We start from the raw sequence: 16,184 nt of genomic DNA on the forward strand, positions 1-16,184 counted from the left end.
GGAAAGCCAGATGATCCAAGCCACCTCTTATCCCGAAGGGGTCTCTGCACCAGGATGCCCACAACACTGGGTGCAGTGTTCCAAACCCATCCCTACTCTCCTGACAATTATTTGGAATCCAGGTCATCTCCTAAGCACAGGCCAGGAGGGGCTGCGGGAAGTCATTGCTTTGCTACATGAGGACAACCTCCCAGGTAGAGGTTTTGGCATAGGGAAAGGAAGGGGTGGGGGCTCTTTAAATCTTATTTCCCTTAGTACCCACCTGAGTCTGCACAATCCCCAGTGTGGCAAATGCCCCATATTAAACCTAATTCTACTTAAGCCCTATTGCGTCTAGTATTATTGGGCTCTTTTTGTTGTTACGGTAGGTCCCTTTTGATCATCACGAATTTGGGGATTTCTGAGCAAATCCAATTCACTCTCCCCACCACGTGCTGATACTAAAGGTTTTGTTACTACCCTGTCCCCAGCCTTTACCCTTCCAAAGCTCTCTGTCAGCCAAAGCTCACCACCTTTCTTGGCCTTCTTCGATGTCCCACGCCTCCCTCCACCACAGGGTTCTATGCACCAGCAGCCAGAACCGCACAGAGCATAACATAAGAACCAGGCTGTGGGAGGCGCTCAATTAGGGTGTGAAACTCCACCCCAGACCCGTCAGGGATCCTTCAGGGGGCACTTCTTAAAGCATCAGCTGTGACTACTCGCACTTTCAAACCACCTCTCATGAGAGGAGAGCACCTCCCATGCTTCTCAGCAACACGCCAGGTTCTCAACTGAGGTGAACACAGGAGGCTGCTGCAGGGTTTCATCTCCACACCAGTGCTCCCCATGCTTATTTATTTGCCTGAAGAGCTTTACTGAGGTTTAATGTCTGGTATTTTTGCTTTTTATATAATTTTCCATTTTTTAACTACAAAAATAACAGGGCTGCCGATGTAGAGCATGTGGCACTCATCCTCACTGCCCCTTCTGTGTGCCCCTGCCTGCTCCCTGCTCCCTTGGAGTGTACATTGTTGAACATGTGTTTCTTCCAGTATTAGTGACGTGGAGATCCTATCATGAGTATGGCCATCTGTGCACATTTCCTACTAAGTTGTCTTTCTTAAAGATCTTTAAGAACTCGCTACATATTAAGATTACTAGGACTTTGTCAAATGTTGTATTTTCCCTAACTTATCCATTCCTGTTACTTCTTTTCTAAATTGTCTAATTTCTTATATTCACATTTCCTATTTTTTTAATTTAAGGTTTCTTCATTTAATATGATGTGTAGAAAATCTATCTTTTATTGTACTTTTATGGCTTCAAGCCATACATTTCAATCTTTTATTTCCTCTGACATTTTTGGGGGGTATAGTATGAGAAGAATTTAATTTTAACTTCTTTTTCTAACTTTGTTCCATCACTAAAATAAAGCAAAAACTGGTTTTAAAAGTACAAAATATCTTAAAATTAGTTAACTTCAAGACAGTCCATTTACTCTGACTCTTCAACATTCAGAAATAAAACTTACATCTATCATTTAAACAGCAAAGTACTTTGTTATAATTAACTCCAAGTGACAAAAGAACCACTGTTCTTGCTTTCTAAACTGCCGGAACTTACCAAACTGAAGCAAATGCTTCTTATTTCTTCTAAAGCTGAAACTGATGTGTAGTAGTATATATTATGAAAATTTTCGCTTTTATCATCACTTTCTCCCTCTTTCGAGTTAATCCAGTTTGTTAGAGTGCATTGGGTCAAGTTAGACTCCTCTTAAGCCCTTCTCATCAGTTAGTTAGAGCCAGCACGGGTAGTAAGTGAGCCCTATTAGTAAAGGACAAGGGCCTCTTGGGGGGTTTTCAGGAATCTCACACATCCCTACAGTGGTAGATATTCAGAAAGATCTTGGGGTGGGTCCAAATCCAGGTGCTGACTGGCTCCTGGGCAATGCTTCTAGGCCCCCGAGCAGGCTGGGATGCACCCCGTCTCCGGACCTCTGCTCCTGCAATCTGCCCACCCGCAGTGCCCACCTACCACCATTCCTCCTGCCTTTCACAGTCCCTCCTCTCCTGTGAGCCTGGGACAGATTCCAGTGTTGCATCACAACATGACACATAACTCATCAGGCTCCATAACCAGAGCCAGGTGTGCCATGAGAGAGGCTCCCTGCCCACCTATCACTGTGTCTTGGCACAGGGCACAGGACTTGGTTCTGGGTCGCCTTCAGTAAACACTAAGTGGGCAGGATACAGCTCTCATCTTCCAAACTCTTTCAACCCAACAGGGAAGATGAGTAGAAAAGGCAACTGTAATGCGAGACCAGGCCCAAGAAGAACAATCTAGTGGGTGGTTCTCCACATGAACAGTCGGTCCTTCCGTGGTGGCATGCTGCCTCCAGCCAATTTTTTTTTTTTTTTTTTAATCGAGTTACTGAGTCTGATAGACAGACCCAAGTTCTCAAAAACAAGTATGTTTTGAGCAGTTGCTCCAAGGCCTTTTTTATTTTGTTATATTTTAACATTTGTATGCCTTACAACTTTTTTTCTTAAAATTTTATTTCCTTGTGTTTGCTACAAGTCGTTATTTGGGGAAAGCACAAATTTCTTCATTTGCAACAGGCACAATACAGTAGGGAACAAATCAGCTTTGAGCCCGGCTTGAGCACCAGCTTCACAGTGGGCCAAGAAGAGGAACTCCTAGGACCCCTCCTGGAAGCCCAGTGGGAACCATTCCACGGGCCAGGACAGGAGATCTCGGCCTGAGGCTCAGGTGAGGGCTGCTGTGGTAGGCGCCTAAATCACTGATGGAATTCTCCCATATTTGGCCCCATTCATGTGAATCCACATCATTCTTTGACTTGGGAGTTAGGCTAGAGTGGCTGAAGCTGAGTCATGGCTATGCTGCCTCTGAGGAGGCTTAAAGGCAACTTCTTTCCTGAGCTGTCAACTCAGGTCCTTCTGCCTCAATTCCCACATGAAGAAAGTGACACAGAGGGAAGGTGGTCCGGCCCGAATCCCGGCAGCTGTGACGACAGCACCTGTCACTCCCAAAAAGCCATGCTCTTCCGGAAAGCCCTTACCAGACAGAGCTGCTTAACGTCATCCAGAAGCCAACCTGAGCCCCGCGCGCCATCGGGTGGGCTCGGGTGAGCACCCATCACTCTTTTCACTGTCTCTCCACACTCCACAGAACTGTCACAACCCCCATACCTTTGTGAGGGGCTCTCAAGTTGCCATCTTGAAGGCCAAAGGTAGAAGGTGCAGGAGCAGTGGGTGGAGAGCTGGGCTCCTTCATGCGGTTCACCACGTTTTCAGACAGCTAAGGAAGCAGAAAGGAGGGAAAAGAAAAAGTTATGTCACAGAAGTGCCTGGAAGCAAAGCCTCCTCTTTATTCAGGCGTCAGATTTACTGAACGCGCTGCTTCCTCAAGACCAACTCCAACAAAGCAATTCTACTAAAACTCTTCTCATGGTGGCCCAGTGCCTACCAGGTCCACGCTGAGCCCATCCGGATTCCCAAGCCTACCAATACATGTCCCCTGCTGGCTTTGCAGCTTCACCCCCACCACTCCCCTCCACACACCCAGTCCTCAGGGGAACCTGATGTCTCACTTTTCTCACCTCCTCTGAATTCGGGCATGCTCTTCCCTCTGAACCACCTCCAGCCCACCACCTCCCTCTCTGGGACATCTCCACCTGTCCAAATCATATCCTTTCTTTGGAGGTATCTCAATGTCCCCTTTTCCAGGGAAGACTGCTCCTCAACAGCATGCAAGTAAAGCACAGGTACCTCCTTCTATCACATTTCTCTTTATTCCACTTTGCAGATAACACATTTTTTTACAAGCTGAAGGTCTGTGGCAAGCCTGCATCAGGCAAGTCTACTGGCGCTGTCTTTCCAACAGCATGTACTTTGTGTCTCTCTGTCATGTTTTGATAATTCTCATGATACTTGAAGCTTTTTCATTGTTATATCTGTTATAGTGATCTATGATCAGTGACATTTCATGTTACTGTTGTAATTGTTTTGGGATACTGAGAACATTGTCCATGTAAGATGGCGAACTTAACCGATAAATGCTGTTGTGTTCTGACGGCTCCAGCGACGAGCCATTCCCCCATCCCTGTCTCTCTCCCTCTCCTTCGGCCTCTCTATCGCCTGAGACACAACAAAATTAGGCCAATTAATAACCCTGCAATGGCCTCTAAGTGTTCAAATGAAAGGAAGAGTCCCATGTCTCTCACTTTAAATTAAAAACCACAAATGATTAAGCTTAGTGAGGAAGGCATGTCGAAAGCTAAGATAGGCCGAGAGCTAGGCCTGTTGCACCTAACAGTTAGCCAAGTCGTGAATGCAAAGGAAAAGTTGTTGAAAGAAGTTACATGTGCTACTCCTGTGAACGCATGAATGGTAAGAAAGTGAAATGGACTCATTGCTGATATGGAAAAAGTTTTAGTGGTCTGGATAGAAGATCAAACCAGCCACAGTACTCCCTTAAGCAAAAGCCTAATCGAGCCCAACTCTCTCTCTTTTCAATTCAGTCAAGGCTGAGAGAGGTGAGGAAGCTGCAGAAGAAAAGGATGAAGTGAGCCGAGGTTGGTTCGTAAGACTTAAGTAAAGACACCATCTCCATAACATAAAAGTGCAAGGTGAAGCAGCAAGTGCTGATGGAGAGGCTGCAGCAAGTTATCCAGAAGATCTATGTAAGATCATTGATGAAGGTGGCAATACTAAACAGAACCGTCTTCTGTTGGGAAAAGATTCCATCTAAGACTTTCATAGCTAGAGAGGAGAAATCAATGCCTGGCTTCAAACCTTCAAAGGACAGGCTGACTCTCTTGTTAGGGGGTAATGCAGTTGGTGACTTTTAATGGAAGCCAATGTTCGTTTAGCATTCTGAAAACTCTAGGGCCTTTAAGAATGATACTCAATCTACTCTGCCAGTGCTCTAGAAATGGAACAAAACAGTCTAGATGACAGAACATCTGTTTACAACATGCTTTCCTGAATACTTTAAGCCCACTGTTGAGACCTACTGCTCAGCAAAGAAGAATCCATTCAAAATATTACTGCTCCTTGACAATGCACCTGGTCACCCAAAAGCTCTGATGGAGATGTACAAGATGAATGTTGTTTTCGTGCCTCCTAACACAGCATCCATTCTCTAGCCCATGGATCAAGGAGTAATTTTGACTTTCAAGTCTTATTATTTAAGAAATTCATTTCATAAGCTTAGAGCTGCCATACATAGTGACTCCTCTGATGGACCTGGGAAAAGTAAATTGAGAACTCTGAGGAAAGGACTCACCATTCTGATGCCATTAAGAACATTCATGATTCATGGGAAGAGGTCAAAAAATCAATATGAATAGGAGTTTAAAAGAAGTAGATTCCAACCCTCATGGATGACTCTGAGGGGTTCAAGACTTCAATGGAGAAGTCACTGCAGATGTTGTGGAAACAGCAAGAGAAGTAGAATTAGAAGTGGAGCCTGAGGATGCGACTGAATTGCTGCAATCTCAGGATCAAATTTGAACAGATGAGGAGTTGCTTCTTATGGATGAGGAAAGAAAGTGGTTTCTCGAGATGGAATCTGCTCCTGGTGAAGATGCTGTGAACACTGCTGAAACGACAACAAAGGAGTTAGAATAGGATCACAAACTTAGTTGACAGAGTAGCAGCAGGGTTTTAGAGAACTGACTCCGATTTTGAAAGGAGCTCCACTGTGGGTTAAATGCTATCAAACAGCATCATATGCTACACAGAAATCTTTTGTGAAAGGAAGAGCTGATCGATGTGGCAAACTTCATTGTTGTCTTATTTTACAAAACCGCCACAGCCAACCACCATCCTGATCAGTCAGCAACCATCAACAAGGAGGCAAGACCCCCCACCAGCAAAAAGATTATGACTCACTAAAGGCTCAGATGATCATTAGCATATTTTGCCAATAAAGTATTTCTAATTAAGGTATATACACTTTCTAGGCATAATGTTAGTGTACACTTGAGACTACAGTACAGTGTAAACACAACTCATATACACTAGGAAAACAAAAAGTTCATGATTTGCTTTATTTTGATGTCCACTGTACTGTGGTATCTGGAGCCACACCTGCACCATCTCCCAGGTGTGCCGGTATCACCTTTTCCCTTCCTCTGAGCCCCCTGACAACACACGTGCTTCTCAGAAAAGTACTACACCTCCCGCCTGCCTATCCTGATGGTTTTTAAATAAATACCTTGAGGGCTAAGCCTGAATCTCACTCATCTCTGTACACCTCCAGTGCCACACATACAGTAGATAATCAAAATACTGCTTGACTAATTTCACCTCAGTTCCCCTAATGAAGACTGGATAACCAAAACTCTCATTCATTTTAGAGGATGTGAAATAGGCCTAAGGGTGTCATAAAACAGTTTACTGAGATGAAACAGCAAGCTGGGGATCAATCCAGGATAAAAATCCTTAAGAGTTCACTTTAGTAAATATTTATTAAGTGCCTAATATGTGCAAGGCATCATAAAACACAGCTGAGGGAAAGACATTAAAAATTACTGTAAGACAAAAGACATGATCAGCAACTCCACTTCTAGAATATCTCACTGAGAAAAGTACTCCCCCATGTACACAGAGGCACGTGGAAGGACACTCACGGTGACACCGGAGGAAATAAGGAAAAAAGAAAAGGAAATCACATAAACATCCAACGATAGAGAACTGACTGAGAAAATTTTGGCATATACATCCTATAGAATTTTATGGAACCATTAAGAAAGAACAAGGTAGAATACATATACACTGTCATGGAAGACACATGAGATATACTGCTGATTGTTTAAAAAGTCATAGAATTTTTTGTACATCTCAATTTTGTAAAAAAAAAAATGCAGACATACAAATATAAATGTTGCTGAATTTGAATATATGCATATACACATATCCACAAGTGTGAATTGCATTTGGATTTCACATGCATGCACATAAGACACATATACAGATCTGCTCCGAGGAGAAATCTACAAAACTGCTTAGCAAAGTACTCAGAGGATGAGGTCCTGAAAGTGGGGACAGCAGCAGCTGGGGCAGGATTTTCACTTTTGGGACTTTTGTATCTTAATTTTTTACCATGAACATTTCCTTAGTAACAAAAGATCGTAATAATAATAATAATAGAGTCCCTGTAGTATTTAAGATATATACAATCAAATAACTAGTTAATGACATATGACAAGAGAAGACCAAACATATCAATGGAAGGGAATAAGGAGGCCATAAAGAAACCTTTATCTCTACGGTCAGTTGATTTCAACAAGGGTGCCAAGACAGTTCAGTGGGGAAAGAGCAGTCTCTTCAACCAATGATGCTGGAACAACTGGATATCCCTTGCAAAATAATATAGTTGCACACCTACCTTACACCATATACAAGAATTAATACAAAACAGATCCGAGACCTAAACATTAAGAGCTAAAACTATAACTCTTATTAGAAAACAGAGGGCTAAATCATTATGACCTTGGCTTTGGCAATACATTCTTAGAGATGATACCAAAAGCATGAGCAATGAAAGAAATAAATAAATAACTGGACTTCTTCAAAATTTTAAAGTTTTGAGTACCAAATGACACCATAGGGCAACTGAAAAGACAACCCACAGAATGGGAGAAAATATGTACAAATCACATACCTGATAAGGAACTTTTATCTAAAACATATAAACACCTTCCAGAATTGAATAATAAAATGAAGAATAATCCTATTTAAAGATGGGCAAAGGATCTAAATAGAAATTTTTCCAAAGAAGATATACAAATGGTCAATAAGCACATGAAAAGACGCTCAACATCATTAGTCTCTAGAGAAACACGGGTTTAAACCACAATAAGGTACCACATCACACCCACGAGGATGGCTATAATTAAAAGGTCAACTTGTAAGAGTCAGCCATAGTGGCTCGCATCTGTAATCTTAGCATTTTGGAGGGCAGAGGCAAGAGGATCACTTGAGACCAGGAGTTTGAGACCAGCCTGGGCAACACAGTGAGGCTCTTTCTCTAAAAAAAAAAATTTTTTTTTTAATTAGCCAGGTGTGGTGCCATGTGCCTGCAGTCCTAGCTTCTTGGGAGGCTGAGGCAAAAGGATCGCTTGAGCCCAGGAAGTCATGGTTACAGCGAGCTATGACTGCACCACTGCACTCCAGCCTGGACAACAGGTGAGGCTCCGTTTCTAAATAAATAAATAAATTTTTAAAGTCAAATTATAATAAGTATTTGTGAGGATATGGAGAGTTACCACTTGATATGGCAATTCCACTCCTCACTGTATACCAAAGACAAATGAAACCATGTGTTCACATCAGCATTATCTGTAATAGCCAAAAAACGGAAAGGACCCAAATGTTCATCAACCAATGAATGGATAAGTAAAATGAAGTATATCTATACAGTGGAGTATCATTCAGCCATAAAAGGGAATGAACTACTGACACGTTATAACATGGAGGAATCTTGAAAGCACTACGCTAAGTGAAAGGAGTCAGACCAAAAGGCCACACTGTGCGGCGTATTCCACAACAGGCAAATCTCTAGACACAAAAGTAGATTCGTGATTGCCTTGGGCTTGGGGAAATGCAGGGACCGGGGTGGGGGCTGATAGCTACAGGGTAAGTAGGATTTGGTGGGGAGGGTGGGGGGTGGGGGTGATGAAAATGTTCTAAAAATGACTGTGGCAATGGTCACACATACCTGTGAATACACTAAAAACTATTAAATCACATGCTTTAAATGGGTGAATTGTACAGCACGTGAATCACATCTCAACAAAGCTGTTACAAATAAAAAGGGAGAGAACACCAAAAACAAAGAGGAGCAGCCCAGACAGGAAGTCAATGAGAACAGCACAAAGGAGGGATTCCAGTAGCCAGAAGCAGCCAAGAGAGTGATGGGTTCCCTAAGGCAGGCACAGACTTAGACACAGGAGAAGCTCCATCCCATGGGCGGGAGGGCAGCAGTGTCTGCAGAAGGCAGAAGCCTTATAGCCTAGGACAGGGCACCGGGGAAGAGGCACAGACAGGAAGAGACCGTGCGCCTGCCGCCATAGGTTCACTTTGGAAGGTGTGGGGTGGAAGGACTTGGATGAAGCCAGCACAGAAGGAAGCTTGGAAGTCAGGCAAAGGGAGAGGTCCAACCATCGCGAAGAGACGCTGAAAGTTTGTGAGCAAGGAAACATCATCACAGCCTGCGTGGGAGGTGGGATGAAAGGCTCGTCTGATGGCTGCCCTGACTGCAGGGAATGAACGAGAGCACAGAGTTGAAGGAGTTTTGATCTCAAGTTCGCGGAATAATTTGCGTGAGAATGACAAAAAAAAGGGAGGAAATTAAGAAAATTATTCTAAGAAGGCAGCAGATCCGTTTGATTGTAGGTAAATACAAAAATCCCGCATTGTAAAAGGGAGAAACCTTCCCAAGTTTGCCCATTTGCTCCCTTTTTGTGGCTGTAGCAACTAAGACCCTGAGTGAATCAGTGTACGGGAGAATGAGGAGAAACATCTAAAGCCCAAAGTCCCCAGTAAGCACTTGGCCACATGCTGAGGGTGGAAACAGGACACCAGGCTGGGTGCAAAGTGACAGCAGGAGCAACGTGGAACATCCTTCCCCATAGGTGGGGACACGGAGCCGGCACTCAAGAGGGAACACTTCAGGGAACTTCCTGAAGCCAGCACTTCAGGGAACTTCCTGAAGCCAGCACTTCAGGGAACTTCCTGAAGCCAGCACTTCAGGGAACTTCCTGAAGCCAGCACTTCAGGGAACACAGGCTGAACGAAAAGATCTGGGCATCCAAATGGTGGCTGAAACTGGCTAAGAGCTCATTTTTAAATTTTCAGGAAACATGTGCTGGTTGACTTCATGACAGCAGTTTGGAATTGGCTACAGTGGTATATCCACCATAGAAACTGGCCAATGCTACAAACCACGCCCTTTGAGGGAGGTGAGGGGCAGAGCCAGTTAGAAATTTACCAGCACATGACTGGACAGCACCCCCCATTTCAGAGTGGACCCTGTGGGAATGCACCAGGCCCCTGAGAGACTAGAAGCCCCGGTTGGGTGTCCTGAGGGAGGTCAGCAGTATGGAATGAACCTCAGGGGTCTTGGGATCTATGTGGATGAGGATGAGGCAACCATGACACGTGTGACCTACGTGACAGTAGCAGTCACAGCTGACGATGTCCTAATCCACGCCATGGAAAAGGGCTGCGTGACCAGGAAGACCAGGCCCTGCCATGCAAAAGACTCTTGGCTGGGTGCAGTGGCTCATGCCTCTAATCCCAGCACTTTGGGAGGCCAAGGCAGGTGGATCACCTGAGGTCAGGAGTTCAAGACCAGCCTGGTCAACATGGTGAAACCCACGTCTCTACTGAAAATACAAAAATTAGCCAGGCATGGTGGCGGGCGCCTGTAATCCCAGCTACTCAAGAGGCTGAGGCAGGAGAATCATTTAACCCTGGGAGGTGGAGGTTGCAGTAAGCTGAGATCACACCATTGCACTCCAGTCTGGGCAACAAGAGTGAAACTCTGTCTCAAATTAAAAAAAAAGAAGACTCTGATAGTGCAGCCCAGGCAAGGAGCAGAGGAAGCACCCTGTCCAGAGGCAAACAGACAAGGGAGCCATAATCACAGCCCACTGTCCCTCTTTATGAGGCACTCACTGTTATGGCAATGCACTAGGAGCAGTGAGCAACAGCACTGAAAGGGAGTGACACAGTCCCTCAGTTTCTGGAGCTCACATTCGGATGGCAGGTGAGAGACGATACTCAGTAAACACACTGTTTCCCATGTCCTCCCTCACCTAAGCCAGGACACCAGCAACTGTAAACCTTACCATTATTTTACATGGTCTGATGAGACAAAAACCCTAGTGAAACTAACATTCCTCCTATCATACACAACATCCTATCATACACAACATCCCCACTTCAGAAATGCTTAAACGTATGCTGAAAAACCAACGAGGCGCACTAGTGATTGGTGCTATCTACAAAAGAAGAAACGGCTATCATAAAGCGATGGCAGCATGCAGGGCGGGGCGGGGGGGGGGTGGCAAGAAGCCGCATGCACTAGGGAAGCCTGCTTAGCCGTGACATTCGTGTTAAGATGCCCGCCCAGGGATGAGATGCTCAACCACATGTACATCCTGAAACCTAGTTCCAGCAGAGGGGAGAAGCACAGTCTCCGAGAAGGACTGAGTCTGGCATGTCCCAGGGCCCCACAGAAGGCCGGCAGGCCAGAGGACAGTGAATTAAAAAAGGGGACCAGACGATCAGGCCAGAGGGGCAGGCAAAGCCTAGACCGTATGAGCCCTGGCTGACCAGGGTAAAGCATTCACATCTGATCTGAGGGCACGAGGAGGTCACTGCAGGGGTTCTGCACAGGTGAGTGGGAGGCTCAGATTTGCCAGCTGCAACCCCAGGGGGCAGGAATGGAACCACACGACTTGGTTTGTAAGAGGTTAATGAAAACATTGGCAAGATTCTTGTTGGCACTGAGAGAGTTGTAATTTTTTTTATGTTGCCACAAAATACAGCAAGTAATATTTTTAATCAACAAATATACATACACACACAGCAGTCATGTGAGAATAAACACCATCTGGGCAGTGCTCTCCGCACCAACAGAACCAGAGGGGAGGCCTCCGGAGCCAGACGGGGCTGCGTGCTTGATGCCACGGCCCGCTGGTCACAGTGCCATCAGAGCTGGCCATGAGGTCCTGTGTGGTCAGTGGACAGAGGGCTAATATAGAGCAGTGCAGGGGAGGAGGAGCTCTGCCCACCCTCCAGCTGCGTAGTGCTGCCCCAATTCTTTAGCTTCTCTGAGCTTCACTGTCCTCACCTAGGAAATGGAGCCTCCCTCAAGGCTGGCCTGGCTGCAGCGTAGCTCAGGAACTCAGTGCTTTGCAGTCAGACCAGCCCAGGTTTGAATCCCAGCTAAGCTGTATACCAGCTATGTGACCTTGGCCAGGGGACTTCTTAGCTCTAAGTCAGTTTCCTCATCTGTTAGATGGAAAGAATTAATGGTACAGACTCTACGGTGATTTCCAGGATTAAATGAAGCAATCTACACAAAGCAGTTGGTACAATGTAAACAATTGATATTAGCTATTAAGTGAAAACTGCAAAGTGCTACACAAATATTAATTATAATCCATACCAGGCACATATTGGGTACATAAAAATACATGAATTGATCAATAATAACAACAGTTAGCATTTGCCACAGACCATCAGCACTGTTCTAAGTGCTCTCCATGTAACTTTGCAACCTTGAGCAAGTCTCTTCTCAGCTTGTCCATACTGTACACAAAATTAAATTGGGCAGATTCTTTTTAAAGTGCCCTCCAGCTCTGACATCCTGTGGCTCAAACCTGAACCTGCCCTCACCCTGCAGTAACAGGGGAACACCAAGGAGAGGGGCCTCTTCCCTGCCACTAACCTGGCGCACTTGGCTGGCACCTCCACAAGACTCTGATGACAAAGTGAAGTCCAGGAAGAGACTCTCTCTCCTCCCCTCTCCAGCCCACAGTCCTTGCCCTACAAGCTCCGTGATGGAGGGGGAAGGCGTGCAGAGTAGGGAAGGCCCACAGACAGTCTGAGTCAAATGCAAGGCCAGGCCAGGGAGAGGTCCAAGCCTCAATCTGAGACACACACACACACACACACACACACACACACCCCTCAGCACTTCCACTTTAACAAATGCATTTGGAACCCAAACCCCACCTCCTTCCAAGGAAGAAACCAAAATCTGACCCTAACCAAAATGCCAGCCTCACCCAAAAGCAACTGTGAACTTAGAGGCAAGTTCCCAAAGGACCACAGGTTTCTTTTTTTTTATTTTTTAGAGATAAGGCCTCCCTTTGTTGCCCAGGTGGTCTCGAACTCCTGGGCCCAAGGGATCCTCCTGCCTCAGCCTCCTGAGTAGCCAGGACTATAGATGCATGCCACCACATGGGTTTCTTTATTAAACCATACAGGTCTACGAGTAAGTCACATGGCCACCTTGCGACTAAAAGGTTGTAAGGAGAAAGATGCCATCTTAAAAACCTCAAGTAGGTATTATCAACAACTGAATGAACAAGGACAGGAGTGAGCAGTGTGCAGCTGACCCAATATAAGGTCATGATATAAGGTCATGAGGATGAGAGTAGTCATGATGGTAACTGAGTTGTGCCACCTTACTAACGCTACCTACCTACTGATGAATCTTCATCCAGCACTCACTGTGCACAGACCACCTCACTAATCCTCACAATGCCACATCCACCTTCTACTTGAGAAAACCAAGGTAGAGAGAGGTTAAAGAACTTGCCCAGCCCATGAAGCCGCAGGACCAAAGCCTGACTGCAGGGAAAGCCGCCTGACCCTGGCCTGCATGCTTAACTGCTGTGCTGTTCTGCTCTGAAGGCAGCAGGCTGCCACCCCAACAGCAAGAGCAAGGGGAGATGCACCTGCTAAGCAGCACTCACTGTCTAGAATGGCCCCTAGAAGGGACGACCACCATAGAAGCTAAAGCGATAAAAAGAGGGGCCAAGATTGCTGTGGAAAGGCCAGGGAACCAACCGACTCCCAGCAAGCAGGCTCAGCCTCAAAGGGGACTGCACGCATTTCCCCGACTCCCCTGTCTGGAACCAGCCCCCCTATCGACCCCACCCCTGCCAGCACGGTCCCTCCCCTTACTCTGCTTTGCTTTCTTCGCAGCACTTATGACCACCTGGCACAACAGACGCCAAGCACTTCTTTGTCTTCACTCCAACAGCACAGTGGCTCCACAGGCGCAGGGATTCCATGATGCTCCTGCTGTATCTTCAGGGCTTAGCACACTGGAGACACTCAAATGTTTGTGAACCACATGAATTAAATATTTATTAGAGGCCTGGGTCCATAACATGGCACTAGCATGATGGAGTATATAAAGATATGACATCCATGACCCTTCTACTCAAAGAGCTCATGGTCAAGCAGGGTGGAGGAGACAGATACAGAGGGAGAGAAGACAAGCCACTGAGCAGTGGATATGAGCAGCCCTGCTAAGGGTCCAGAAGGTTCAACAATGGAACTCCGAGTTCCAGCTAGAAGGGAGATGGCCTGAATCGGGCCTGAAGGGACGATGGCAGAGAAGGGGTATGAGCAGAAGGTGGCGTTCCAGAGAGAGGTGTGGCATGAGCAAAGGCACGGAAGGGAGGGAGCTCCAAGGAGCGCCACGGCTCAGTCTGGCAGGGAAGTGAAAACATCAGGTGTGAGGAGCTGCTGGAGTGCCACCTGTTGAGGGCCTTGGATGGCAAATCCAGGAAGCTGGAACTGGGAGTCAGTGAAGGCTATAAGCAGGGATGTGGTCAGTCTTCTCTTTGCAAAGGAAGGTCTGGCAAAGCAGGAGGAGGGACTGAGATCACAAAGGGGCTGGTAGCAGGGAAACCACCACAACAGTGCAAATCAGGAGGAGGAGCACTGAGAAGTGTGACAACTGAAGCAGTGACAGGGAGGGAATTGTTACAAAAGACACCAAGGAAGTAAAACTATTTCAGACCATCTGACTGAATGCGCAGGTAAGAGGAAAAGGGAATGGATGGAATAGTGTGGTCTCATTTGTACTTGCAGAAAGGAAAGAGTGCACTTGTATCCACGGCCTTGGGAAAACTCTGAAAGGATTCATGAGAAATTGTGACCAGCTGGCATTTAAAAATCAGATGCATTCCACAAGAAGAAAAACTCCTAAAGTAACAGGGATGAGGGAAAACTGATAGCAAGGCCCTGAGTATCGCGATAAAGAGGCAGGCATCGTTATTGAGCCACATTATTGATCTCTGTGTGGGTGTGTCGTGTTCCAAGTCCATCCATGCAGCTCTGTTCCACAGGCAAACAGGTTGCACAGGAAGCTACAAGAGGCTACCTCTCTAGAAAGATGTTAGGGAACCCCGAGCATACAAGAGCCTAGGGGCAGGCCAGGGTAAGAATGTAATTTCCCCACACTCCAGAGGCAGGCAGCAAAGCTCATGGCTAGAAGAGAAGACTGCAACCCAAGAGTGATGATAAGGGTGCCTATTTAAGGCTAATGACAGCAACAACCCTGACTTGCTGTTCCTAGAGCACACTCCATATGCCAGGCTCCAGGTAAGGGCAGTCCCTGTGCAGCAATCGCCATTTTACAGATGAAGAAACTGGAGTCAGGGAGGTGGAACATGGGAAGTGCTAGGGTCATGACTCAAATCCAAACCCTGGACACTTAACAGGGACCCCTGCACAAGTAAAGGCAGTAACATGGAGCTGCTCTGAGGTGACAAGTAAACCTTTTCATAGAAAGGAAGACTGGGAAACAATAGAATGATTTGCAGTTCCCACTTCCCCTACCGACTGCTTTATGGAGCCCCAGGGAGATGGACGGGCACAGCATCCGTATACCCACAAAACGGACAACCTACTTTAAAAACTAGTTGAATGTCAAGATGAAAATGAGTATGTTTTTAGCCTTAAAAATGTTAACTACCTAGGCACATTTGGGAAGGCACAATGGGGAGGCAGTTTAAGCATTATTCTTTGCATTGAAAGTTCACACAGTTCACAAAGCGAGGCACCACAAGCAGGAGCGGTGTCATCGTCCTCACTCCAAGGATGAAAAGAGTGAGGTGCAGAGAGTGACTTCCCAAAGTTATACAGTGGGTCAGCAGCCAAGACAGGCCTACGCAGCCATGCTCCATCCACTCAATGCAGTGTTTTCCGAGGGCCTGCTGGGTGCCAGGCACTGGAAAACGACGAAGAGATAAAAATCAGCTCAGGCCTACAGCAGGCAGGCAGGGTGGGCTAGGGCAGGCCTAACACCAGGACAGTGCCGACGCAGCCAGTTTCAGAAGGACAGGCTTCCAGGAGGCTCAGCCTGTCAGCTCCTGGTGCCAACACCCCGATGCCTGACACCCCAATCTCTGTAGAGGTGTTGCCCAACCCCGTGATCCGAAAAAGATCACCCCCTTGCCTAAGGCTGTTGCCTTGGAGATTTTGTTCCCTAGCTCTTCAGTTTTCTATGAGCTGAAATTAGATGCACCGGCTGCTCACCACAGATGTCAATCCCAGAAAGGCAGAACAAGAAGAGCCCTCAGAGACCTCCTACACCAAGCATGGCACACACAAATGCCCACAGGAGTCGGACAGGTGGTGGAA

At 46.3% G+C, this 16,184-nt stretch overlaps 1 protein-coding gene across 10 annotated transcripts in view; it reads right to left on the reverse strand.

The window, feature by feature from the left end:
• Nucleotides 1-16,184, reverse strand: part of CHCHD6 (coiled-coil-helix-coiled-coil-helix domain containing 6) — a 247,727-nt gene that overhangs the window by 221,432 nt on the left and 10,111 nt on the right. For all 10 annotated transcript variants that reach the window (XM_054551314.2, XM_054551311.2, XM_024245304.3 and 7 more), the window contains exon 2: nt 3,192-3,300. In XM_054551314.2, coding sequence (XP_054407289.2) covers nt 3,192-3,300 — 109 coding nt within the window. The remainder of the gene's footprint in view (nt 1-3,191; nt 3,301-16,184) is intronic.

Source organism: Pongo abelii, chromosome 2, assembly GCF_028885655.2.
Source record: "Pongo abelii isolate AG06213 chromosome 2, NHGRI_mPonAbe1-v2.0_pri, whole genome shotgun sequence".
NCBI lineage: Eukaryota > Metazoa > Chordata > Mammalia > Primates > Hominidae > Pongo > Pongo abelii.